Source organism: Dendropsophus ebraccatus, chromosome 10 (assembly GCF_027789765.1).
Source record: "Dendropsophus ebraccatus isolate aDenEbr1 chromosome 10, aDenEbr1.pat, whole genome shotgun sequence".
NCBI classification, from domain to species: domain Eukaryota; kingdom Metazoa; phylum Chordata; class Amphibia; order Anura; family Hylidae; genus Dendropsophus; species Dendropsophus ebraccatus.
In genome coordinates this window covers 17079912-17107241 of record NC_091463.1, presented here as the reverse complement: position 1 = coordinate 17107241, position 27330 = coordinate 17079912, and the positions used below count along the sequence as shown (strand labels likewise).

The following is a 27330-nucleotide window of genomic DNA, read 5'->3' as shown; positions in this document are numbered from 1 at the left end:
TATAATAGACGTTACCTATAGACTGCAGCAATGGCATCTGCTCCTATAATAGACGTTACCTATAGACTGCAGCAATGGTATCTGCTCCTATAAGAGATGCTACTAATAGACTGCAGCAATGGTATCTGCTTCTATAATAGACGTTACCTACAGACTGCAGCAATGGTATCTGCTCCTATAAGAGATGTTACCTATAGACTGCAGCAATGGTATCTGCTCCTATAATAGGTGTTACCTACAGACTGCAGCAATGGCATCTGCTCCTATAATAGATGTTACCTATAGACTGCAGCAATGGTATCTGCTCCTATAAGAGATGCTACTAATAGACTGCAGCAATGGTATCTGCTCCTATAATAGACGTTACCTACAGACTGCAGCAATGGTATCTGCTCCTATAAGAGATGTTACCTATAGACTGCAGCAATGGTATCTGCTCCTATAATAGGTGTTACCTACAGACTGCAGCAATGGTATCTGCTCCTATAAGAGATGTTACCTATAGACTGCAGCAATGGTATCTGCTCCTATAATAGACGTTACCTACAGACTGCAGCAATGGTATCTGCTCCTATAATAGACATTACCTATAGACTGCAGCAATGGTATCTGTTCCTATAAGAGATGCTACCTATAGACTGCAGCAATGGTATCTGCTCCTATAAGAGATGCTACTAATAGACTGCAGCAATGGTATCTGCTCCTATAATAGACGTTACCTATAGACTGCAGCAATGGTATCTGCTCCTATAATAGACGTTACCTATAGACTGCAGCAATGGTATCTGCTCCTATAAGAGATGCTACCTATAGACTGCAGCAATGGTATCTGCTCCTATAAGAGATGCTACTAATAGACTGCAGCAATGGTATCTGCTCCTATAATAGACGTTACCTATAGACTGCAGCAATGGTATCTGCTCCTATAAGAGATGCTACTAATAGACTGCAGCAATGGTATCTGCTCCTATAAGAGATGCTACTAATAGACTGCAGCAATGGTATCTGCTCCTATAATAGACGTTACCTACAGACTGCCGCAATGGTATCTGCTCCTATAAGAGATGTTACCTATAGACTGCAGCAATGGTATCTGCTCCTATAAGAGACGTTACCTACAGACTGCCGCAATGGTATCTGCTCCTATAAGAGATGTTACCTATAGACTGCAGCAATGGTATCTGCTCCTATAAGAGATGTTACCTATAGACTGCAGCAATGGTATCTGCTCCTATAATAGACATTACCTATAGACTGCAGCAATGGTATCTGCTCCTATAATAGACATTACCTATAGACTGCAGCAATGGTATCTGCTCCTATAATAGATGTTACCTATAGACTGCAGCAATGGTATCTGCTCCTATAATAGACGTTACCTACAGACTGCAGCAATGGTATCTGCTCCTATAAGAGATCTGCTCCAATAACCACTATACACATTGCCTACAGATCTCATTGCTGACAGTGTAGTTATACAATGCACTGATCGGGCGATTCAGCGCTCCCTCCTTAACCCCTTTCGAGGTTGTTTTTCTGAAGAATAAGGATAATTTTATCCCTAGCTTGGTGTTTGTCATCCGCCCCACTACTTTCCCACCGCATCCAGTCTGCGTCACACACGGTTGTTTGGCAGGGGGTCCCCACATCCCACCATCATGGCAGGAAACCCATAGAGGAAGGGGCTAGGAATGAAAGGATGCTCGGCCCATAGAGTCCTCACACCGGCTTCCTCCGTACACTGCTGAGCGTGCGATTAATCCGAGCCCTCCACATCTCTACTGTGACAATGTGATATTACTCTGATTGATGTCCCGGCTATTGCTCACGTGTTCTACCTAAGGAATCTGCTTCAGCAATCCTTCCCTAGCAAAATCAATAGGCGTCACTAATCCCAATGATGTGACTCCTTACCTGAGAGTCTGTGACTAATGGTCTAATTATAGATCAACCAGCGGCATCCCGGACCAGCGGGCACGAGTCACTGCCTCACATTCATCGCAGGAGGAATCTCTGTGATCGGCCATAACATTAAAACCACTAAGGCTGCATTGACACGTCCTGTAAAATTGTCCTAGGTCGCGGAACAGTGAATGCAGCCATTCACAAGATCCGTACCCCCACCGCGATATGCACCGAGAATAAATAAGACATGTCCTAGTGCGGATCGTGGCACGGATCCCATCCCCACTCCCCCCGTGCTGCCCAGCAAAAGAGGTGACAGGAGCGCAGAAGCCAACTACTCGCCTACTCCCCCCGTGGTGGTAAACATGTAAGCCAGGCGGCAAGAGGGTAGTAGGCGAGTAGTTGTCTTCTGCGCTCCTGTCATCCCTGCTGCCGGGCGGCTGCACTTTAGGGGATCCGTGCTGTGATCCTCCTCCAGTCATCGCTGCGCTGATCACGGTATGGATCGTGTGAATGAGGCCTAATACTGTGTCAGTCCTCACTGACTGGACTCCATAGACCTGCGATATCTGCAGCCGATACTGTGAGGAGTAAGGTGCGGCCTCCATGGATGGGACTTGTTTCTCCAGCATCGATTGGATGCAGATCTGAGGAACCTGGAGTCACCACCTTCATCTCTTTGTCCTGAACAAAGTCTGCAGTGTGGCCCTTGGGCCATTATCTGCTGCCATCAGTGGGTCCCGCTGCCAGGATGGGGGGGAACTTGGTGTGTACAATGGTTAGATAGGTGGTTGGTGTCATAGTAACATCCACATGATGCCAGGATACAAGGTCTCCAGCAGAACATTGCCCATCACACTGCCCCTGCCATCTTGTCTTCTTCCCATAGTGCATCCTGGTGCCAGCTCTTCTCCAGTCATCTAACCATCACAATTTGTCTCTTATCACGTGACATCAACAAATGACCAGTCACTTGCCGTCTAATACATCCCATCCCCGACATCCGCCATTGTCGCCAACGCTATACACTTCCTGGTTTTAATGTCATGGCTGATCGGTGTATACACCCAAGCAATGAATGTGTACAGGAAATAATATACAAGTATTATACAAAACAGACATGCAAATAACAATAGGATGTGCTATCAATATGCTCTCGTTATATAAGGCTGCTATGGCTAGCCGCCCTCGCAGGCTTCTGTGTGTCACATATAGGGTAAGGGGGGGCGCTGAGTGAATTACATCCTCTATCTTACCTTTGAAAATGTTTTTCCACCCTTTAGTTCCTGTAACAGGAAGAGACAGATTATTATTTCCACTCTGACATTATCAACAAGCACCATGAACAGAATTGGCTGGGCTAGTGTTATAGTCCGGAGAAGTACTGGGGTCATCGCGTCACAGAGGGTTAACGTAAAGCCTAGCTGTGCATGCATCTCACATCCTGCAGCCTACATATCACATACAGAGCGGCGCATGCACACGATGCCTCCCACACATCACACAGGATAACAATGCAGTATATCAGGGATGGGGGAACAGCAGTCCCCTGATAGAGGTTGCAAAACCACAATCTCCATCATGCCTGGACAGCCGAAGGCTGTCCAGGCATGCTGGGAGTTATAGTTTTGCAACAGGTTTCCCATATACTGTAGCCTGGCAGTGCCATAACTTCTGCCAGCTGACAGGCCTATATAATGTCGATGATGTCATACAATGACCTATCCCCTTCGTGTATAATTATGCGGCCTCAGCACGGTGCCTAATCCATAGGCTGCACGCTCAGATTATGAGGCTTAGCGGACATAATAGCCTCTTCAAGCAAAAGCCACATCACCCCCCCCCCCCCTTCCCGGTCACCACTGTCATCTGCTTACCTTCCGGACAGAGACCCTGCAGATACACGGGTCCAGCACACCGGTGGCGGGGTTGGCACTCATCTTACACACAAAGGTCAGCTTCTTCCCCCAGCGTACGCAGTTCTCCTGTACTTCCACCCTGTGATAAGAGACAGAAGGAGACACATTCATATTATGTCTATGGTCAGGGCGTCACTTGTTACATACTACTCCGTGCAACATGCAAAGTAACAAATAGGGATGAGCGAAGTTGCTGAACTGTTCAGGTTCGGCGACGTTCTCCAATGTTCTGCATTCTGGAGAAGTTGGGTGCAGCCCTAGGGCTGCCAGGAAGACATGGATATAGCCTATGGCCTATGGCTCTATCCATGTTTTCCAGGACTCTTTTTCTATATACTTATAGCTGAGTAATGAGTATCCGTTTCTGGGAAAGCTGGGTGCCAACCAATGTGGCCGACCCTAAAGAAGAGGGGAAAAACGTTGGCAGGATAAAGCAGACGTGTGCTTGATCTCATGTGCCGCTCTTCTATCTTTCATTTCTGTAGCCAAAGCCACAGCTGTCTGACACATGTAAGGAGTCGCTGTCCTCCTCTTGTGAGCAACAACTACAGGCTTAGAAAAACATGGCCGCTTTCTTCCAGCTTCCAGAAACAGCACCTTTCCTCTCCTCAGTCTGGGTGTGTGTGTGTGTGTGTGTGTGGGGGGGTTGCAGTTCCATTACGGTGAATGAAGCCGGATTGTAATACCACAAACAACCTGAGGACAGGGGTGGCGCTTTTTGTGGAAGACAGTAGCTGTGCTCTTCTATTCCTGGATAGTAAAGATTAGATTTTGCTGCCATACGATAGTAAAGGGCAGTGATTGCTAACCTCTAGCGGTCAGGGCATGCTGGGAGTTGTAGTTTTGCAACCATTAGAGACGTATTTCGGGCCCAGATTTTTTTTTTTTTGACAACTGCAGGTAAAATTTTTGCTGTGAGTATACAGATGTGAAAGTGGTAGTCTTGGCAGCATCCGGCGGTGTGGGATTGCAGCTGATGGGCGGCCAGGCTGCCATATCTAACAGAACTTCCTTTACTTCACAGCCCACTGCACAAGCAGAGATAAAAAGCGGTGAGAGCCATTAGTATGAGCCCAGAAGCTAAGAGCAGGGTGGGGGGAGGGGGAAGCAGCGGCAGCCTCCGGTCTATCAGCAGCCTCCCTCCTCATTCCCTATCAGTGGATGATAACCTTCTGTCATGTCTTCTAGTGATTTCCTATTGCAGGTAAATCTGTGTGGTTAGAGGTCCTATGGTGCTAAAAGTATAAGCCAAACCCGCCCCCCCCCCTTAAGAATTAAGAGGCCAAGGCCGACCCCTGAGGGGCCCCCCATATCATCGTCCTCCTCCACCAAACCTTACACCCGGCACAATAGAGTCAGGCAGGGAACGTTATCCCGGCATCACCAACCCCAAACTCCTCCATCAGACAACAGAGAAGTGTGATCCGTCACTGCACACAACATGTCTCCTCCTCTTCAGAGTCCCCTGGTGGCAGCTTTGCACCCCTCTATCTGATGCTGGACATTGTGCTTGGGGATGTAAGGTCGGCATGCAGCTGCTCAGCCATGAAGCTCCTGGCAGGCACAGTCTTTGTGCTGATACCAGATGAGGTTTGGTCTCTGTAGTTATGGAGTCAGCAGCGTTGGTGACCCCACTCTGAAACGTTACATGGTCGAGATAGATAGATAGATAGATAGATAGAAGTACTACAAGTCTCAGAATGTCCTCAGTAATCCTGGGGGGAGGGGAGGTCAGCCATGTGTTGTGTGCTCACAGACAGGCCATCACACACTGGCAGTAATCTTGTTTTGCTCCAGATCTTTCCGTCCTATCAGACACAGGGGAGAAGGATATGTGATAGAGAGATAACAGAGTGATGCAAGCGGTGGCTGGGGACCCGCCGGGTGACATGGCTGCCGGAGCCTCCCTCCGCACATCGGGGACAGGAGATGCAGAATCATCTGTGGTCAGGTCACACTTCCTGCAAAGAGAAAACCGGTGTGCAAAACCGCTGAGGACAAGGTATAGCGGAAGGAAGCGGCTCTGAGAACCAGGGGTGGAGGGGAAGACAGAGACTATAATCTGCTGTAACCTGTGGAGTCTCCCGTCTTCTTGGTGGACATCCATGGTGCGAGCATTGTACCTGCTGGGATGGCTGCCTCCTGATCCCGGGATCATACTCCACCACATGCAGCTATGGAAGGTCAATAGGATTTCCTGAGCTCTGTTCTCATATCTTCTATAACAATGATCTTCAGCCTAGGGCTCTCCAGTAAAACTACAACTCCCAGCATGCCCTGATAGCCCTTGGCTGTTAGCCAGGAGTTGTAGTTTTGCAACTGCTGGAGCCACAAGTTGGTGAGCACGGAGTCGTACGGAGTGTAATGTGAGTGTACGGGGGACTATGGGACCTTTACTGTCAGGCAGGGCCGATGTCAGAACCTGGCAAAGGTCCACTGCACTCCCAGGGGCCACACTGCTGCCCACCCTGTTATACAGGCTCACCATAACAGCATAGATTTTATGGGGCTCCACTCACCACTGCGCCCCCCACACTAAGAGAAGATAAACAAGGACAGCACAGGACAAAGAGAAGATGAACAGGGACAGCACAGGACTAAGAGAAGATGAACAGGGACAGCACAGGACAAAGAGAAGATGAACAGGGACAGCACAGGACAAAGAGAAGATGAACAAGGATAGCACAGGACTAAGAAGATGAACAGGGACAGCACAGGACAAAGAGAAGATGAACAAGGACAGCACAGGGCAAAGAAAAGATGAACAGGGACAGCACAGGGCAAAGAGAAGATGAACAAGGACAGCACAGGACAAAGAGAAGATGAACAAGGACAGCACAGGGCAAAGAAAAGATGAACAGGGACAGCACAGGGCAAAGAGAAGATGAACAGGGACAGCAAAGGACAAATAGAAGATGAACAGGGACAGCACAGGAGTAAGAGAAGATGAACAGGGACAGCACAGGACAAAGAGAAGATGAACAAGGACAGCACAGGACAAAGAGGATGAACAGGGACAGCACAGGAGTAAGAGAAGATGAACAGGGACAGCACAGGACAAAGAGAAGATGCACAGGGACAGCACAGGAGTAAGAGAAGATGAACAGGGACAGCACAGGACAAAGAGAAGATGCACAGGGACAGCACAGGACTAAGAGAAGATGAACAGGGACAGCACAGGACAAAGAGAAGATGAACAGGGACAGAACAGGATAAACAGCCGATGAACAGGGACAGCACAGGGCAAACAGCTGATGAACAGGGACACATGACAAACAGCAGATGAACAGAGACAGCACAGGGAGAACAGCAGATGAAGAAAGGCAGCACAGGGCAAACAGCAGATGAACAGGGACAGCACAGGGCAAACAGCAGATGAACAAGAACAGCATAAAATAAACCTGGAGATTAACAGAGACAGCATAGGACAAACAAGGAGATGAAAATGGACAGCACAGGGCAAACAGTAGATGAACAGGCACAGCACAGGGCAAACAGTAGATGAACAGGGACAGCACAGGACAAACAAGCAGATGAACAGGCACAGCACAGGGCAAACAGTAGATGAACAGGGACAGCACAGGACAAACAAGCAGATGAATAGGGACAGCATAGGACAAACAAGCAGATGAATAGGGACAGCACAGGACAAACAAGCAGATGAACAGGCACAGCACAGGACAAACAAGCAGATAAACAGGGACAGCACAGGACAAACAAGCAGATGAATAGGGACAGCAAAGGACAAACAAGCAAATGAATAGGGACAGCACAGGGCCACACAGCACTGTTTAAAAGGTCAGCCCCCATACTTGAATTAAAGGAGACGCAGAAGACTCTACTTCCCATTGAGCCCCACAGCCCTGAAGTCTGGTTTGGAAGTTATAAAGAGGGTTGAACCTCCATCGACTAAACTATCAATACTCATTGCATTTAGTTGCTTCCATCCTATGACTGAGAAATGCAGCACTGTCATGCAATGACTGGGGGGGGGTTCCCAGGCATCTAACCCCCACATCTACCATCTGTATGATATACCATTAAATGTGTAGGTAGAAAATCCCCTTTCCAACCCCCACCATTGTAGATGCGTACTTCAAAAACAAGGTGTGACCGAGTACATGCCATTTCCATGTTCTTATCTGTAGAGATAACATTGGCGATGAGGGATTCCAGAACATACCACAATGTACAGGACCCAGGATTTCACAATCCGGCCACCAGGGACCTGTATGAGAACTCCCGGGCCTTATCTGCACTGATAACATAAACCGGGGACTGATGTGATGTGAGTTATAGGTGAACCGACCGGATTCCTGGCCTGCAGGCACCAACAAGTTTTCCAATCAACACATTCCTAAAATTCTTCAGGGATCGCGGAAGGTTAAAGTCCGACTTCACAGTACGAGGAGGGGAGGACGGGGAAGGTGGAAACAAGACCCACCAAGAATTTGACACGTGTTCACACTTTCTCTGAAGGAGAAACACATTGATAGATCTCAACTCTGATACATAGGACAGTGCTTTTCAACCTGAGGACCTCCAGCTGTTGCAAAACTACAACTCCCATCACGCCCTGACAGCCGAAGGCTGTCGGAGCATGATGGGAGTTGTAGTTTTGCAACAGCTGGAGGGTCACGGGTTGGAAAAATGCTGGCTTAAAGTAAATGGGCATGATGGGAGTTGTAGTTCTGCTTCTTCCTGCACCAACCTGACATCATGATCCTAGATGAGGGCGCCCACGTCAGAGCAGGGGGGGTCATAGCTCCAGCTTGTTTGCGAAAACAAAGACACATTATAGAGCGCCTGGGATGGAATTTCTCCAAACCCTGGCATAACAATGGCCGTACCCTCCTCCCCCTCCCCACCGAGATGCACAAAAGGACAATAAGATGGATGCCACAATCCGTTCTGTGTAACTATAGACCTGTGGGTCAGCTGCCTGGTACTGAACCAAAGGAGGGAAGCGCTGCACCTGCCGCCGGCCACAATGGGCGCACCATATAACCCGGCAGGTGCAACGACACCATCCGGATCACGGGATCGCTGCAAAATGATATAACAAATTACCTCTTGTACTAGATAAAGTCGGAAAGTGAAAATAAAAATATCTGATGATACAGAAAGTGGCTATTGGACTCTAAGGCTGGGTTCACACTGCATTTATGCAGTTTGTTTAACGTATCCGTTTTATGGGGAAAAAGATGGATGGAAACTGTGTGCACCCATTTGGATCTGTTTTTCCATTTACTTCCATTACAAACAAAAAAAGTACACAAAAAGCTCAAAATACTCAAAAATGTAGTTGACCACGTTTTTCTGTACCTTAAAAGTAATCAAATGGATATGTTTAACGGACTGCAAAAACGTGGTGTGAACCCAGCCTGAGGATGGCCATATACTCTAATAGGCCACGTTTACACTCTAATAGGCCACGTTTACACAACGTATATTTTTGTAAAAGTATGGCCGTTGTTGCCGATTGCAACAATGGCCGTGATTAATACGAAAATATACGTCACCTTGCCGTTTATGGAATCCCGGCCGGAGCGTATACACATAGTGTATCCCTAGATCAAAATGGATGCACAGAAAGGCATCAGTTTTTCACAAAAATGTCTGAAAAAAAAAGCATGAAAAAATAAAAACGTAGTGTAAACACAGCCTTATATTAGAGTGCATAGAGAAAGGTTGTCCAATATACAAAGGATGGAGGAGCCGACAGCCTCCCTACAGGAAAAGACGGAAAAGTTTGTAACAACTTGGATGGCCTGGACAAGGGGAACGGGTGAGTCCGGCCCGGGAGTCCTTGTCCTGTCCCTTCCCCCCCCTTTTTTTTCTCTCCCGTCTCTCTCTTTGCTATCCTCCTTTCCTTGTGCTCCTATGCGTTGGTTACATGTTGTATTTATACATGTCATATTGGTGAGTTTAACTGCAATGTCATGCATTGATTCTGTATATTCTATGGCGGCTTTTTTGTGCTTATTAAAAAAAAAAGTCCAGATTGAACCCCAATTGGTGTAAATGTAACGCTCCGTAGACTTGGTGCTCTGGGTTCAATTCAGACCAGGTCAGAACATATGCGTGTAGTTTGTATACGTTCTCCATGATGGCGAGTAATGGGAGAAACCATGGAAATAACAGGCGGTAAGGAAAAGCTTGTGCGCAAAAGAGCAAAATCTTCTTATAATAGTGCCGTATTGTTCTTGCTGTCAGCGGCGCTGGTTGAAGGGGGGGGGGGGGGGGGGGACTTGCGTAACTTATTCCGCGTCTTCTTTTGTCTTGCTTTATAGCTTACGTAAGAGAATGGCAACAGGAGATGATAGGTTTAAGTAGAATAATAACAAAGGCACGGCGGAGGGAATGACAGGTCACAGTCCCCGCCGGGGTCACGGCTAGAACAAACTACCTGACTATATCCAGTCCCCCAGTGTCTTTATAGAGAAGAGGTGGGCACATATCCTCCCGTATACCTATCCTAATACTAAGACCAGGGGGGGGGGGGGGGGGGTTGGCGTAATCACAAAGAGGTGACAGATGGGCACAAAGGGGGCGCCGTGCACGGAAAAGAGATGTTCTAACACTGGAAGAATTAGGGAATACAGCTCTGTAACGCAATAGTCAAGTACAGGACTTAACCCTTTCTTTTTCCAGTTCCGACTAATGAAAGGGGGGGGGGTGGATTTTCCGGTTTCCATGGTAATGCGGGACGTTAGGGAACTGCGCCACCGCCGTTTAGTTAACTTTTTCTTTGAGTGACTAGAACCAAAATAGCTGAAAATAACAATGCAGTGAGCCCACGCTATAGGAGAAGGGGGGGGGGGGGTATCTCGCATGGTGTTCCCAAGAACAAAAAAAATTGGGAAAAGACTCAATGGTTTACAAGGTGCGGGGCCGGTCTGCCGTAATTGCATTCAGATGTTCTGTTCCACCTCAAGCCTCATATTTTCCCCTACAAGCCCCCAATGGCCGGCATCAGATTTCAGCAGATATTTTGGACACAATGGAAGAATTTAGCGAACATGGTCTGGCTGCTATGGTTCACCCACCCCCTCCTCTCTCTCCGCTGTTTGTTCAGTCACTATCCTTGCTGTTATAGCGGCAGACACGACATGAATGGTTATCACACTTGCTATTCACAAGCTTTTCCCATGTATAAGAGGAGAGCGGGCGACCCAGCTTCTCGTGTTCCCTGCATGATGCGGACAAAGGGCTCCTGTTCGATGGATGTCCCTGACTAACAAAGATCTCCTTTACTACCTGCCTATGGATGCGGGTCACCCCCTTACTAACAGAGAAGCAGACTCCATACTATAGTAACTGTACAGGTGGAAAATGTAGAGTAAACTGGAGTTGCCCTTTAAATCCTATGAACAGGTGGCCCGGCCTGTGTTATGTAATGATTACAATTCCTTGGCACAGCGACCCTATCATTACCTGTGCCCTCTGTGATGTAATACCCTTTACCACCCATTACTGTATAGACAATAACCGGGGTGACGGTACGGGCATCTACTGCAGGCCGCCATGTTTCTGGCTCATCTAAAATTTATGAGAACTTCATATACTTAGAAGACACTTCTCCGAGCGCTTCAAACGCTTTGTGACTCAGTTATGTCACCAGAATGAAGACGGCGAGGGACATGTAAAAGCTATTTACAGCTCTAATGCATTAATACAGACTCCGAGGAACATCTAAGGCGTCTCAGATGGTGACAGCTCCGAAGTAATGTGCACAGCATTAGTGTACATGTCCCATATAATGTCCTTATGAGAGATAAACCAATTTCCCGAGAGCAGGGTCCCCTCTTAGGGCCCTATTCCACGGGCCGAGCAACGATGTAAACGAGCGCCGATCTGCTAGATTGGAGCTCGTTTACTGGGCTTCGATGATCGTTGAGCGAGGGCTGCAGGGACATCGTTACTGATGTCCTTGCAGCCCTTGCAGCATACATTACCTAGCAGGGCTTCTCCTCTACTCCGTCTTCCTCCCCGGGTCCTGCGGCGCAGCATCAGCTTCTGTGTGGACTGACTGAGCTGGCAGACCGCTCAGCCAATCACTGGCGGCGGTCCCAGCCTGTGATTGGCTGAGCGGTCTGAAAGCTCAGTCAGGCCGTTCCGGAGTTGATGCTGCACGCGGGACCCGGGGAGGAAGACGGAGTGCAGGAGAAGCTGCTTGGATCGTCGGTTGCTGCCGCGCACCGCTATTCCGCTGTAGCGACGTGCGGGTGGCGAATTTTAGGTTTGAACCTAAATGAACTATTATTGCTCCCGTGGAATAGGCCCCTTAGAGTATGCACAGGAGCAGGGGCCCCTCTCTAATTATATACAGGAGCAGGGACCCCTCTCTAAGTATATACAGGAGCAGGGACCCCTCTCTATGTATATACAGGCGCAGGGACCCCCTCTCTATGTATATACAGGAGCAGGGACTCCTCTCAAAGTATGCACAGGAGCAGGGGCCCCTCTCAATGTATGTACAGGAGCAGAGATCGCTTGCAAATATGTACAGGAGCAGGGACTCCTGTCAAAGGCAAAATATGTTAAGGAGCAGGGACCCCTCTCAAAGGATGTACAGGAGAAGGGAGTAGCTTTTGTAGAGTACACATTCTCTGGGCTGGATTGCAGAGTAATACCACCAACAAGAAGTTCTGCCAAAGGTGCCCATAGCAAACGTCTTGGTGTGGTAACTACCAGGCTCTTAGATCTGACCAGTCCAGGCAGTAGGGTAGATAACAGTGTTGCCCAACCTGGGGCTTTCCAGCTGTTGCAAAACTAGAATATGCTGCCGTCAGACCCCTATAAAGAATTGTGCTAGGTGAAATTCCTTCGGACACCTCCATACACATTAGAAGGTCAGCTGGTCACTCTGGGTTTGGCAGGTTAGGCTGACATTCATAGCCACCTGTAAATACAATAGATGGTCACTGGATATCTGTGACTGTACAGAGTCTCCTGGGCTTCTCAGCTTTAGCAGATAGAGACGGGTTCTGAAGAGGGGAACATCCAGATGGATATATCTATAAAGGGCTTAACCACATCCTGGGTATAAAGAGCATTGGGCCGGGGCTATGAGGATTATCACTATTGTGTTCTTCATCCACTATAACCACAATGTTACTCCTACACCCACCAGAGATTCCGCAGAGATATCCTTTGAAGTGGCTGTGATCCAGGATGACGCTGACAGACGAGTCCCAGCAGTTCTGGTGATGCCAAGTTGCCCTTTAAGTCAGGTCTATACCATGAAAGTAGCCTTCACGTTGCAATCCGAAAACTCCAATGTTCCGGAGACTGGCGTGTAAGGGGTTAAAGGGCCAGCGAAGCAGATAGGAGGCGTACATTCCCCAGATAGTGCTGCCGGCAGGGCCTGGGACCCGGGGCGGCCGGGCAGGAAGGATTTTTTATGATAAACTAGTAACTTCCTAAACAACAGGATTTGAGGGAGGAAGGACATCAGGACAGAGAGATGTTATGGATGATTTCCCAGCGGGTTATGATACTTGTGTAATAATGTACAGGATATAGAGGAGAGAACACATCACGCTATACAAGTGTCCATACCAGTTACGGGGTGAAGGATAGCAGAGGAGCTGGCGGTACCTGCAGGCACACTCCCTTGTGGTTATAGATTATCCGATCTAATTGTATTGGACCTGACAGGTGCCGCAGCGGTCTGAATAACACCTGGTCACGCGGGGAATGTGCATAAACCACCTGTAACATGAAGGGATGGGTGGATTAGTCAATAACTAATATAGATACATGAGGCAGCCTGTCACTCATGTATACACTGACAACACCAGACGCCTGCCTGATTCATCCGGGATCAGAGACTACAATGCAGAAAATAGAATAAAATCCTGAATATACCGATATCCGGCATTAATGTTAGGGCGGAACGCGCTTTACGTGCTGCGCCCAGCACTGCAATGCGGGGAGCATCTAGGTTTACACAAGTTACATCTCCGATTTCATTCTCCGAGGACCTGATGTTCTTGAAAACAAAACCCGAACTATTCAAGGTGAGTGAGAAACACGTCGGGAGGAACGCCAGGCATCTAGAGCTGCGATCCCTGAGCACGGCACCTATTGTGCTACCTCTATGCGGTTGCCAACACACCTTGTGGACTAAGTACACACCGGTCATAGCAACGTGCTGTCACCCGGCCACCTACCTGCAGTGTGCAGAGGTCACCTCTCCAGGAGGGACACCCGCTCTGTGCTTAGTATGGTCCTTACCCTATACATGCCATATAGTCATATAATAAGGCACAGCGGCACTAATGTCTGGAGCATGTGACGTTACTATAAGCAGCAGATACGCCATAGGTGATGACTTATGTCGTGACAGTTCACAGACGCAGCGCCGGCTCGGCTTCACATGACTGTTAATATGAAGAAAAGAGGCTTTATTTCCCCATAGTGAGGAATGACAGGACTATGAGCTCCGTGACCCCGGTCCGCACGCGTCTTCAGCCCCTCATCAGGAAGGTCTATTCCCGTAGATCGGAGATGAGTTATTCATGTGTTTCCATCACCGCGTTACTTGCACTGCATTATGGGGATCCGAACATAAGGACAGCCAGTGACTGAACGTTAGGATGTTCCTAAAAGATCCAAAATGAGGGTCACAACCTGCAAGGTAAAACTCCACCATAGGGGCAATGACAGGCGACCATTTATTAAGATCAGTAAACTTCATTAAGTTTCCTTTAAAGGGGTACTCCAGAGAAAAAAGTGTTTTCAGAAAGTTATAGACAGTAGGAGTTTAAAGTGTCAATGTCGTTTACATTTTTTTGCAGAAATCAATAGTACAGGCGATTTTAAGAAACGTTGTAATTGGGATTATTACCAAAAAAATGCATTTTTATCATGAGAAAGCAGTTTGAAGCGCTCCCCCCTGTCTTCATGGTTCTCTTATGGAGAGGGGAGGGGTGGAGGGAGATGAGGCAACAAAACAGGACAACAAAGAGTTAATTTACAGCTACATCACAGGGCTATCTCCTCTGAAGTCAGCACTGACCTCTCTGACCTCTAAATACTGGCTTTCACGCAGGTCCCGCTGTGTAATCCTTTGTTCTCTGCTCTCCGCTGCTGACTAATCTCCCTCCTCCCCCTCCATAGGTTACACAGGGCATGTCTGATGTAAAACAGTCGAGATTTCCTGGTAATGAGCAGTGAATGAGAGAGGGTGGAGAAGTCTTTTTGAATGCAGATAATGGCATATTTGCCTAATAAACCCAATTACAAAGTTTCGTAAAATCGCCTGTACTATTGATTTCTGGGGAAAAAAACAAACAATAAAAAACCGACAGTGACACTTTAATTTCCTTGCAGCGCCACCACAGGAGAAACTAAAAATTACATACTGCCAAATAGACTGTGTGTGATGCAGGACAGGATGGGTCCTCCAGATCAGGAGACGCTCTTTGTAACCGATCTCTACTCTGGACAATAGCGGAAGAGCATGAACAGATGACCCCACTCTATTAAAGGGGTACTCCAGAGGAAAAAAAAATATCTATACAACTGGTGGTTAGAATGTTATAAAGATTTGTAATTAACTTCTATTTAAACATCTCAAGTCTTCCCATACTTATCAGCTGCTGTATGTCCTGCAGGAATTGGGGTATTCTCTCCAGTCTGACACAGTGCTCTCTGCTGCCACCTATGTCCATGTCAGGAATTGTCCAGAGCAGGAGAGGTTTTCTATGGGGACTTCATACTGCTCTGGACAGTTCCTGACACGGACAGAGGTGGCAGCAGAGAGCACTGTGTCAGACTGGAGAGAATACACCACTTCCTGCAGGACATAAAGCAACTGATAAGTACTGGAAGACTTTTTTTTCTCCAAGCCTGCAACTCTGTGCCCTCAATTACTACAAGAGAGGGGCAGATAAATTTTTTTTTAATTTCGAAAACTTTGCCACAGTGTAACCGTCTTTATGGCCCACAGCGACCAATAAGGCCGTCAAATTGTTTCCAACTTAGTAAGTTATAATATGGAACAAAACAACGATAGAGCGGATCAAAAGGGCAAAGGCGTGAACGGGAGCGGCAATCCTGCCGTCCAGGAACGGAATTGGGGAAATCCAGGAGTCGTATAAAGGACAATTCTTTCCTCCTCCTTTACTGTAGATGTAGCAGAGCTGATCCTGGTAATGTAGTATGAAACCATAACTAAGCAGATGCGCTGTAGGTCCCATAACCTTTAACCTGCGGCTCTCGAGTTGTTGCAAAACTACAACCCCCATCATGCCCTGACAGCCGAAGGCTGTCAGGGCATGATGGGAGTTGTAGTTTTGCAATGTTGGAGAAGAATCGTTTTAGGGTCAAGAAACTTTCCAGGAAATCCCTTTAAAGTGTCGCTGTCCTTTTTTTTCCCGCAGAAATCAATAGTCCAGGCGATTTGAAGAAACTTTGTACTTGGGTTTATTAGGCAAATATGACATTATCTGCATTCAAAAAGACTTTCCCCAGGTCCCCCCCCCTCCCTCCTCTCTCTCATTCACTGCTCATTATCAGGAAATCTCGACTGTTTTACATCAGTCGGGCCCTGTGTAACCTATGGAGAGGGGAGGGGGAGGAGGGAGATTAGTCAGCAGCAGAGAGAAGAGAACAAAGGATTACACAGCAGGACCTGTGTAAAAGCCGGTCAGAGAGGTCAGTGCTGACTTCAGAGTAGATAGCCAGTGATGTAGCTGTAAATTAACTCTTTGTTGTCCCTTTTTGGTGCCTCATCTCCCTCCACCCCTCCCCTCTCCATAAGAGAACCATGAAGACAGGGGGGAGAGCTTCAAATCGCTTTTTCATGATAAAAATGCATTTCTCGGCTAATAAAGTCTTTTACAAAGTTTCTTAAAATCGCCTGTTCTATTGATTTCTGCAAAAAATAAAAAATAAAAATTTAAACAACAGTGACACTTTAAATATCCCAGCTCTGGGCGTCCTGACATCACTGTCCAACCCCAAGTTTTATCTCCATTCCACAGAAATAACCCCATATCTCTGTTTGCAAAGTGCAACGCCACCTCACATCCTGCAGGTGTGAACAGGGCTCAAAGGGTTAACTCCTTCGCTGCCATGCCAAACGGTGCATGACCAGCCTCCCAGCTAAAAGGAAGTCGCTGTCTAATGCCACATCCTGATAAATTATACATGGCAATAATGGCAGAATCCCATCGTTTAGACACCGGCGGCTCCATATGTTTTTTTTTTTTTTTTTTCATATGCAGAAAGAATGATCCGGAATGTAATGTGACAGGTCTATCAATCATTCAGGAAACGCGACGTGTATGAGAGTCGCTTCAGATTCTAACTTGCAGGTCAGATTCCAACGCGGAGTGATGATGATGATGATGATGATGTGCCTGTATGGTGCCAGACCGATAGACGGGGGTCTTGTGACCGCAACGTACATGAGATGAATAAGGAGTACGGGAGAGAGAGAGGCGGCTTTGTAGATGAACTGACATTCACATGTTAATTTTCCCGATGATCTGTGCAACAAAAGCTGGTGATAGATGTAGCGGTATAGTGACGGAGCTATGGAGGGGGATGCAGGGACATTATAAATGGACATGGAGGGGGAGGAAAGACTTTGTATCAACTACAAGGGTGGGTCCACACTACAGAATCCGCACGGATTTCGTCGCTCGTTCCCATTCTTTCAGCGGACAGAGGAATCAGCCCAGCCATAGAATGGTGTTTATGGAGCCGGCGCGAACGGGAATGAGCGACGGAATCCACCGGAACTTATCTGTAGTGTGGACCCACCCTAACTGGGAGACCCCATCTACACTCATTACAAGATGTCAATTTAAAGGGGTTATCCAGCAAAAATCTTTTTCAGAAAGTTATATAGATTTGCAATTTGCTTCTATTCAAAAATCTCCAGTCTTCCAGTACTTATCAGCTGCTGTATGTCCTGCAGGAAGTGTTGTATTCTTTCCAGTCTGGCACAGTGCTCTCTGCTGCCACCTCTGTCCATGTCAGGAACTGTCCAGAGCAGCAGCAATTCCCCATAGAAAACCTTTCCTGCTCTGGACAGTTCCTGACATGGACAGAGGTGGCAGCAGAGAGCACTGTGCCAGACTGGAAAGAATACAACACTTCCTGCAGGACATACAGCAGCTGATAAGTACTGGAAGACTTGAGATTGTTAATTAGAAATAATTTAGAAATTTATATAGCTTTCCGAAACCAGTTGATTTGAAAGAAAAAGTTTTTTGCTGGAGTACCCCTTTTAAAGTGGTTAATTGAGGACTTTATAAAACACAGCTACTTTCTTGCAAAAAAAGCGCCACCCCTGTCCTCAGGTTGCGTGTGGTTTTACAATTCAGCTCCATTCACTTTAAGGGCCGTGTTACATGGCCAAGTGGCAAATTATACGAGATCGGCTCAGTAATCATGTGGCCATTACCAGCCGTCAGCTGCACACCCCCCTATTACACAGGGAGATGTGCAGCTGACGGCCAATCATTTTTAAATATTTGAGAATGGTCCGACTGCAGATGTTTTCTAAAACAAACCTGGGATGGTAAAGGAGTGACCCCTACTACACAGGTGTCAAACTCACAGCCCTCCAGCTGGGGCAAAACTACAATTTCCATCATGTCATGACGGGCATGACGGGAATTGTAGTTTTGCCCCAGCTGGAGGGCTACGAGTTTGGTACCCCTGGCTTACTAAAAGCTTCCGGGCCCGTTCATTTACGTCTCAGTGTTAGCGCAGCCGAGCCGTGCACAGGGATTAGGTAACAAGTGTAAAGGGCAGGTCGGGACCGGCAGGTACCAGCCTCACCTGTACAAACACAGACAGCGCTCTACCTGGCGTGCACGTGTGTGAAGTGCCGCGTCATGGAAACCTACGCACGCCTGCATGGAAATGTACAGATTTACCCAAGACAGTTATAACCGGAGAATAAGAGAGATTGCCCACGTAATGTTCTCTTACGTGACTGGGGAATAAGAAAGAATTAGAATTCCCACATTGCACAATTCCCTAAGATGTACAGAAGCCCCCGGTACACGTAAGCCCCCCGATTCCTCCTCTTCTGTCAGGCGGCTACAGACTCTATTCAGACGGTTCTCAGTTACATCTGTTTCTTTCTTTTCTGTCTATCCGAAAGTAACAAAAGGGCCGTCATTACCGCTCCCCCGGGGGCTGTCGCCCCACATTTCCCAGGCTCCACAATAACAAGTCTGCCTAGTTATGTGGCACTACAGGCCGCACTCCTATACTGCTACATAACAGGAGTCACGGGACGCTGGTGGTGGACACACAACTTTCCCAGAAACAGATAAAACCAGTAGATCAGAAATGAGATGAAGAAGAGGAATTAAAGGAATATCCTGTATTCTTACTATTTCCTATGTAGCTGATCTCCATACACAGCCACATAACAAGCTGCTATGAATAGAAAATACACCTACCGCAGCTGCAGCCAATGCTCGGGTACTGCCACACGTGGAGCGACAGCCCATGATTTTATGCAGAGGACATCACTTTCTAATGTAAATTGTGGACAGGTTACAGGGATCCAAAGGAGGGAAGGTTATACGAGCTGTCACACAAGGGGTTAAGTGTACGCAAAGTGCAACATGTGAGGGTAATGGTATAAAGGGATAAGTGTATCTAAGGTACAATACCTGTCATATAAGGGGTAAGGGTATAGGAGCTGTTATATACAGGGATAAGGATATATTGTAGGAGCTGTCATATAAGGGGTAAGGGTATAGGAGCTGTCATATACAGGGTATAAGGGTATAGGAGCTGTCATATACAGGGTATAAGGGTATAGGAGCTGTCATATACAGGGTATAAGGGTATAGGAGCTGTCGTATACAGGGTATAAGGGTATAGGAGCTATCGTATAAGGGGTAAGGGTATAGGAGCATATGACAGCTCCTATACCCTTCCCTCTTATATATGACAGCTCCTATACCCTTATACCCTGTATATGACAGCTCCTATACCCTTACCCCTTATATGACAGCTCCTACACACTTATACCCTGTATATGACAGCTCCTATACCCTTACCCCTTATACGACAGCTCCTATACACTTATACCCTGTATACGACAGCTCCTATACCCTGTATATAACAGCTCCTATACCCTTACCCCTTATATGACAGCTCCTATACACTTATACCCTGTATATGACAGCTCCTATACCCTTACCCCTTATACGACAGCTCCTATACACTTATACCCTGTATATGACAGCTCCTATACCCTTATACCCTGTATATGACAGCTCCTATACCCTTACCCCTTATATGACGGCTCCTATACCCTTATACGATAGCTCCTATACACTTACCCCTTATATGACAGCTCCTATACCCTTATACCCCTTATACGACAGCTCCTATACCCTTATACCCCTTATACGACAGCTCCTATACCCTTATACCCTGTATATGACAGCTCCTATACCCTTACCCCTTATATGACAGCTCCTATACCCTTACCCCTTATACGACAGCTCCTATACCCTTATACCCTGTATATAACAGCTCCTATACACTTACCCCTTATATGACAGCTCCTATACCCTTACCCCTTATATGACAGATCCTATACCCTTACCACTTATATAACAGCTCCTATACACTTACCCCTTATATGACAGCTCCTATACCCTTACCCCTTATATGACAGCTCCTATACCCTTACCCCTTATATAACAGCTCCTATACACTTACCCCTTATATGACAGCTACTATACCCTTACCCCTTATATGACAGCTACTATACCCTTACCCCTTATATGACAGCTCCTATATCTTACACACAGGTACTGTACCTTATATACACTTAACCCTTTATATGTCAGCTGACGTTATTACCCCTCATACACCATTACCCTAATGTGTTGCCCTTTGCACACACTTAACCCTTTGTGCGACAGCTTATATAACATTTCCCCCTTTGGATCCCTGGTAATCTGTCCACAATTTGCATTAGAAAAGCGCTTTCCGCAATCCTAGGGGCCATTAAAGGGCGATAATATAACCTGTATTTACAGCGGAACAATCAGGACCCATCTGATTTACAATTGCAAATACAAGCAGCCCTATCAAAATGCTAAGCATATACCTAACAAAGGAGACAAGTGGGGGCACTGACATCTCGCTGGGAGTAAACAGGTCGGCTATTCACACAGAAACATTCAGCTGAAGACGCCGGGTTTCTGGGTGACGGGAACGACCGCTCACTTACCTGCTAGACAAGCTGACAAAGTCCCCTCCGTCCAGCAGCCGGACCTTGCAGAAGAGAACCCCATTCACAAAGGGGACGGCTGTCAGCTCCTCCAGGGTGAACACCGTCTGGAACTTGAATTTTTTCTTCTTGGTCAGGAAAGCCATGAGTGACCCAGCACCAAGAGCAGGAGACGTCTCCAAGCGTCAGGATAAGAGAAAGCAGATGGAACGTGAAGACTTGGGAAGAAGGAGAAGAAGGGGGGGGCAGGAATTTTCTCCTTGTTTAGTCTTTTATCGTCCGTCTATGTATCTGTGATCGGGGTGTCCGGCCCTTCTTCGGGAATGGATGCCCCAACAACTGACTGAGAAGAGGAATGATCTTTGGAGCATCTCCAGGGGGGCACCCGCAAACTCCAAACCAGCAGAGATGGGGGGTCCCTGTAACTTCTTGGAGGGGACTTGGAGGCTTCTTCTCCCTGGAGGATGCAATGTCTTGTAGGTTCCTTGTCTCCAGCAGGATCTGGGAGAGCGCTGATCCTGCTCCTCCGCAGGCTGTGGACGTTCAGCCAGTGATCGGCAGGAATCTGAACTCAGCTCTGGGCTCCTACAGACTCCTCCTCTACCGGCACAGGGGGAGGAGGGGAGGGACGCTGCTTCTCTCTCTATACAGCAGCCTTCTTCTTCTTCTCATAGGCGGATCACCACCCTCATCATCATCGACAGCGCTGCAACAAAACAAACACATCACTGTCTGAGCAACAACAGAGACGTCAGCCTCCAGAGCTGAAATCCGCAATACATCTTGGAACACGAGTCCTCACCGCTCTATGTCCCACCATTAATAACATGATGCTTATATAAATGATCATAATAACAAAAAATCTAAAACTAAGAGAATCTCCGTACCCAGAACGCTAATACCATAAAACCAAAAGTGCTTGTTAGGTTAAAATGTTATAGAGCACTATAAATGCTATATATATATATATATATATATATATATATATATATATATATATTATATATTACCACGTGGCCGCAAAGAAGATACTGAGAATGCTATACATCTAGGATATACTCTGAGTACACCTAAATACTACTGTAAAGCCATATATATGTGTGTGTGTGTGTGTGTGTGTGTGTATGTGTGTGTGTGTTATTAGCCACAATTCTAAACAAATTTGTAATAGGCAGTGTGTACAAAAAAAAGATCACTATAGGATGGGATACCTATATACATGTGTATGGCAGATCATATAGGATGGGATACCTATATACATGTGTATGGCAGGTCTCTATAGGATGGGATACCTATATACATGTGTATGGCAGATCATATAGGATGGGATACCTATATACATGTGTATGGCAGATCATATAGGATGGGATACCTATATACATGTGTATGGCAGGTCTCTATAGGTTGGGATACCTATATACATGTGTATGGCAGATCATATAGGGTGGGATACCTATATACATGTGTATGGCAGATCATATAGGATGGGATACCTATATACATGTGTACAAAAAAAAGATCACTATAGGATGGGATACCTATATACATGTGTATGGCAGGTCTCTATAGGATGGGATACCTATATACATGTGTATGGCAGGTCTTTATAGGATGGGATACCTATATACATGTGTATGGCAGATCATATACGATGGGATACCTATATACATGTGTATGGCAGATCATATAGGATGGGATACCTATATACATGTGTATGGCAGATCATATAGGGTGGGATACCTATATACATGTGTATGGCAGGTCTCTATAGGATGGGATACCTATATACATGTGTATGGCAGGTCTCTATAGGATGGGATACCTATATACATGTGTATGGCAGATCATATATGATGGGATACCTATATACATGTGTATGGCAGATCATATAGGATGGGATACCTATATACATGTGTATGGCAGGTCTCCATAGGTTGGGATACCTATATACATGTGTATGGCAGGTCTCTATAGGATGGGATACCTATATACATGTGTATGGCAGATCATATAGGGTGGGATACCTATATACATGTGTATGGCAGATCATATAGGATGGGATACCTATATACATGTGTATGGCAGATCATATAGGATGGGATACCTATATACATGTGTATGGCAGATCATATAGGGTGGGATACCTATATACATGTGTATGGCAGATCATATAGGGTGGGATACCTATATACATGTGTATGGCAGATCATATACGATGGGATACCTATATACATGTGTATGGCAGATCATATAGGGTGGGATACCTATATACATGTGTATGGCAGATCATATAGGGTGGGATACCTATATACATGTGTATGGCAGATCATATACGATGGGATACCTATATACATGTGTATGGCAGATCATATACGATGGGATACCTATATACATGTGTTCAAAAAAAAGATCACTATAGGATGGGATACCTATATACATGTGTATGGCAGATCATATAGGGTGGGATACCTATATACATGTGTATGGCAGATCATATACGATGGGATACCTATATACATGTGTATGGCAGATCATATAGGGTGGGATACCTATATATATGTGTATGGCAGGTCTCTATAGGATGGGATACCTATATACATGTGTATGGCAGGTCTCTATAGGATGGGATACCTATATACATGTGTATGGCAGGTCTCTATAGGATGGGATACCTATATACATGTGTATGGCAGGTCTCTATAGGATGGGATACCTATATACATGTGTATGGCAGATCATATAGGGTGGGATACCTATATACATGTGTATGGCAGGTCTCTATAGGATGGGATACCTATATACATGTATATGGCAGATCATATAGGATGGGATACCTATATACATGTGTATGGCAGATCATATAGGGTGGGATACCTATATACATGTGTATGGCAGATCATATAGGATGGGATACCTATATACATGTATATGGCAGATCATATAGGATGGGATACCTATATACATGTGTATGGCAGATCATATACGATGGGATACCTATATACATGTGTATGGCAGGTCTCTATAGGATGGGATACCTATATACATGTGTATGGCAGGTCTTTATAGGATGGGATACCTATATACATGTATATGGCAGGTCTTTATAGGATGGGATACCTATATACATGTGTATGGCAGGTCTCTATAGGATGGGATACCTATATACATGTGTATGGCAGGTCTCTATAGGATGGGATACCTATATACATGTGTATGGCAGGTCTCTATAGGATGGTATACCTATATACATGTATATGGCAGATCATATAGGATGGGATACCTATATACATGTGTATGGCAGATCATATAGGGTGGGATACCTATATACATGTGTATGGCAGATCATATATGATGGGATACCTATATACATGTGTATGGCAGATCATATAGGATGGGATACCTATATACATGTGTATGGCAGATCATATACGATGGGATACCTATATACATGTGTATGGCAGGTCTCTATAGGATGGGATACCTATATACATGTGTATGGCAGATCATATACGATGGGATACCTATATACATGTGTATGGCAGGTCTCTATAGGATGGGATACCTATATACATGTATATGGCAGGTCTTTATAGGATGGGATACCTATATACATGTATATGGCAGGTCTTTATAGGATGGGATACCTATATACATGTATATGGCAGGTCTTTATAGGTTGGGATACCTATATACATGTGTATGGCAGATCATATACGATGGGATACCTATATACATGTGTATGGCAGATCATATACGATGGGATACCTATATACATGTGTATGGCAGATCATATACGATGGGATACCTATATACATGTGTATGGCAGGTCTCTATAGGATGGGATACCTATATACATGTATATGGCAGGTCTTTATAGGATGGGATACCTATATACATGTGTATGGCAGGTCTCTATAGGATGGGATACCTATATACATGTATATGGCAGGTCTTTATAGGATGGGATACCTATATACATGTATATGGCAGGTCTTTATAGGTTGGGATACCTATATACATGTGTATGGCAGATCATATAGGGTGGGATACCTATATACATGTGTATGGCAGATCATATAGGATGGGATACCTATATACATGTGTATGGCAGATCATATAGGATGGGATACCTATATACATGTGTATGGCAGGTCTCTATAGGATGGGATACCTATATACATGTATATGGCAGATCATATAGGATGGGATACCTATATACATGTGTATGGCAGGTCTCTATAGGATGGGATACCTATATACATGTGTATGGCAGGTCTCTATAGGATGGGATACCTATATACATGTGTATGGCAGGTCTCTATAGGATGGGATACCTATATACATGTGTATGGCAGGTCTCTATAGGATGGGATACCTATATATATGTGTATGGCAGGTCTCTATAGGATGGGATACCTATATACATGTGTATGGCAGGTCTCTATAGGATGGGATATCTATATACATGTGTATGGCAGGTCTCTATAGGATGGGATATCTATATACATGTGTATGGCAGGTCTCTATAGGATGGGATACCTATATACATGTATATGGCAGGTCTTTATAGGATGGGATACCTATATACATGTGTATGGCAGGTCTTGGGGCATACATATGGCAGTAGGAAAGACGTCCGCTCTTGAGACAAGTGTCCTGAAGCAATCTGATCCTCAGGAGGTACTTGTTCCCAGAAGCTGGTGTATGGTCCCTCTCTATTACAGTCATGGGGAGGTAATCCATAAAATACGTCCTGGACGCCGCCTACAAGGCACACGCCGTCGTCTCCTCTTGTGAGTGGGTTTTGCGTTCACTGTTCTATGTATAGGGATGCACATCACAGTATGGCCGCCCACACCCCTAACCTTATTCATACACACACTCTGCAGAGTCATGTGTGCCGGTGTAAGCGATGGTGAGACGGGTACAGCAACCCGCCGCGTAGTGACAGAGAAAAGTACAATATTAAGTCAGTGCTTGAAAGGCAATATCCATGTATAAGAGGAGGAGAGTGGCCCATCTGCAAGGACACATGCATTGCTTTGAAGTAACGGTGAACCCCCCGCAGCAACTAAAGGCAGTTCTGTCACACCACTATGCAGTCTGTCCATTCACCCACCAAAATTTTTTGTTCAAATCAGCTGGTGCCGGAAAGTGACAGACATTTGGTATTTACTTAAAAAAAATCTCAAGTGTTCAAGTACTTATCAGCTGCTGTATGTCCTGCAGGAAGTGGTGGATTCTTTCCAGTATGCAGAGCAGGAGAGGTTTTCTATGGGGATTTGCTGCTGCTCTGGACAGTTCCTAACATGGACAGAGGTGGCAGCAGAGAACACTGTGTCAGACTGGAAAGAATACACCACTTCCTGCATGGTATACAGCAGCTGATAAGTACTGGAAGACTGGAGATTTTTCTTAATAGAAGTAAATTACAAATCTCTGGCACTTTCTGGCATATTCTATATCCACCATTTTTAAATGTGCCTTTTGCGCATATATCCAACCGTTTTGTGCATTCAGCAGTCGAGCAGACCTATGCATCTCCATGGTAACAGACAACAAGAACCCGGCGTAGTCTGTTCCTTTAGCCATACTCTCTTCCATTTGTCCATCACTTTTTTTCTACCATACATATAGTATACTAGGGAGTAGAGGGGAGCAGACAGACAGGTAGCTGGTTCTAGAGCGCCTCCAATGGCCGCTGAATAAACAACAGCTCCTGGGGCTACGTGATGCAAACAGTTCTGGCATTAAGCCATTTTATAATAGTCAAGTAGTCAATATAACAATACTAAGATGTTGTTCAGACAGATCGGTCTTCCCGGGTCTTGGGACGAAAGGGGGCGGCACAGATACATGGTCAGTATTGGTCTCTGTACAGAAACATGGCACTTCTACATTCAGGTACTAAAAGATGGACGTCAGAGCGGGACAGGCGACGGGTACGGAGCGGGACAGATGACAAGTACAGTGCGTTCTGCTTTGTTCATGTCCAGCTCCTATACCCGTCAATGTAACAAAGAGGAGATAGAGGAAACAATTGCCCGTGTTCCTAAGCTCCTGTCTCCTAGTAAATCAGTCTGCTGTTTCATTTTTCTCTTAAAGGGACACTCTAGAAAAAGACAGAGAGATCTACAGGAACAATCCCTAGTTATTACACATATCCCACTGTTTAAAGGGGTACTCCGGCAAAATAATTTTTCTTTCAAATCAACTGGTTTCAGTAAGTTATATCGATTTGTAATTTACTTCTATAAAAAAATTTCCAGTCTT

General features: G+C 45.9%; 1 protein-coding gene across 1 annotated transcript in view; it reads right to left on the bottom strand.

The window, feature by feature from the left end:
* Positions 1 to 27330, bottom strand: part of EEIG1 (estrogen-induced osteoclastogenesis regulator 1) — a 51247-nt gene that overhangs the window by 14161 nt on the left and 9756 nt on the right. Inside the window, exons 2-4 of the mRNA XM_069986152.1 lie at positions 21058 to 21763; positions 3783 to 3903; positions 3162 to 3191 (exon numbers count right to left, since the gene is read on the bottom strand). Of these exons, the coding sequence (XP_069842253.1) occupies positions 3162 to 3191; positions 3783 to 3903; positions 21058 to 21203 (297 nt within the window). The 5' untranslated portion in view covers positions 21204 to 21763. The remainder of the gene's footprint in view (positions 1 to 3161; positions 3192 to 3782; positions 3904 to 21057; positions 21764 to 27330) is intronic.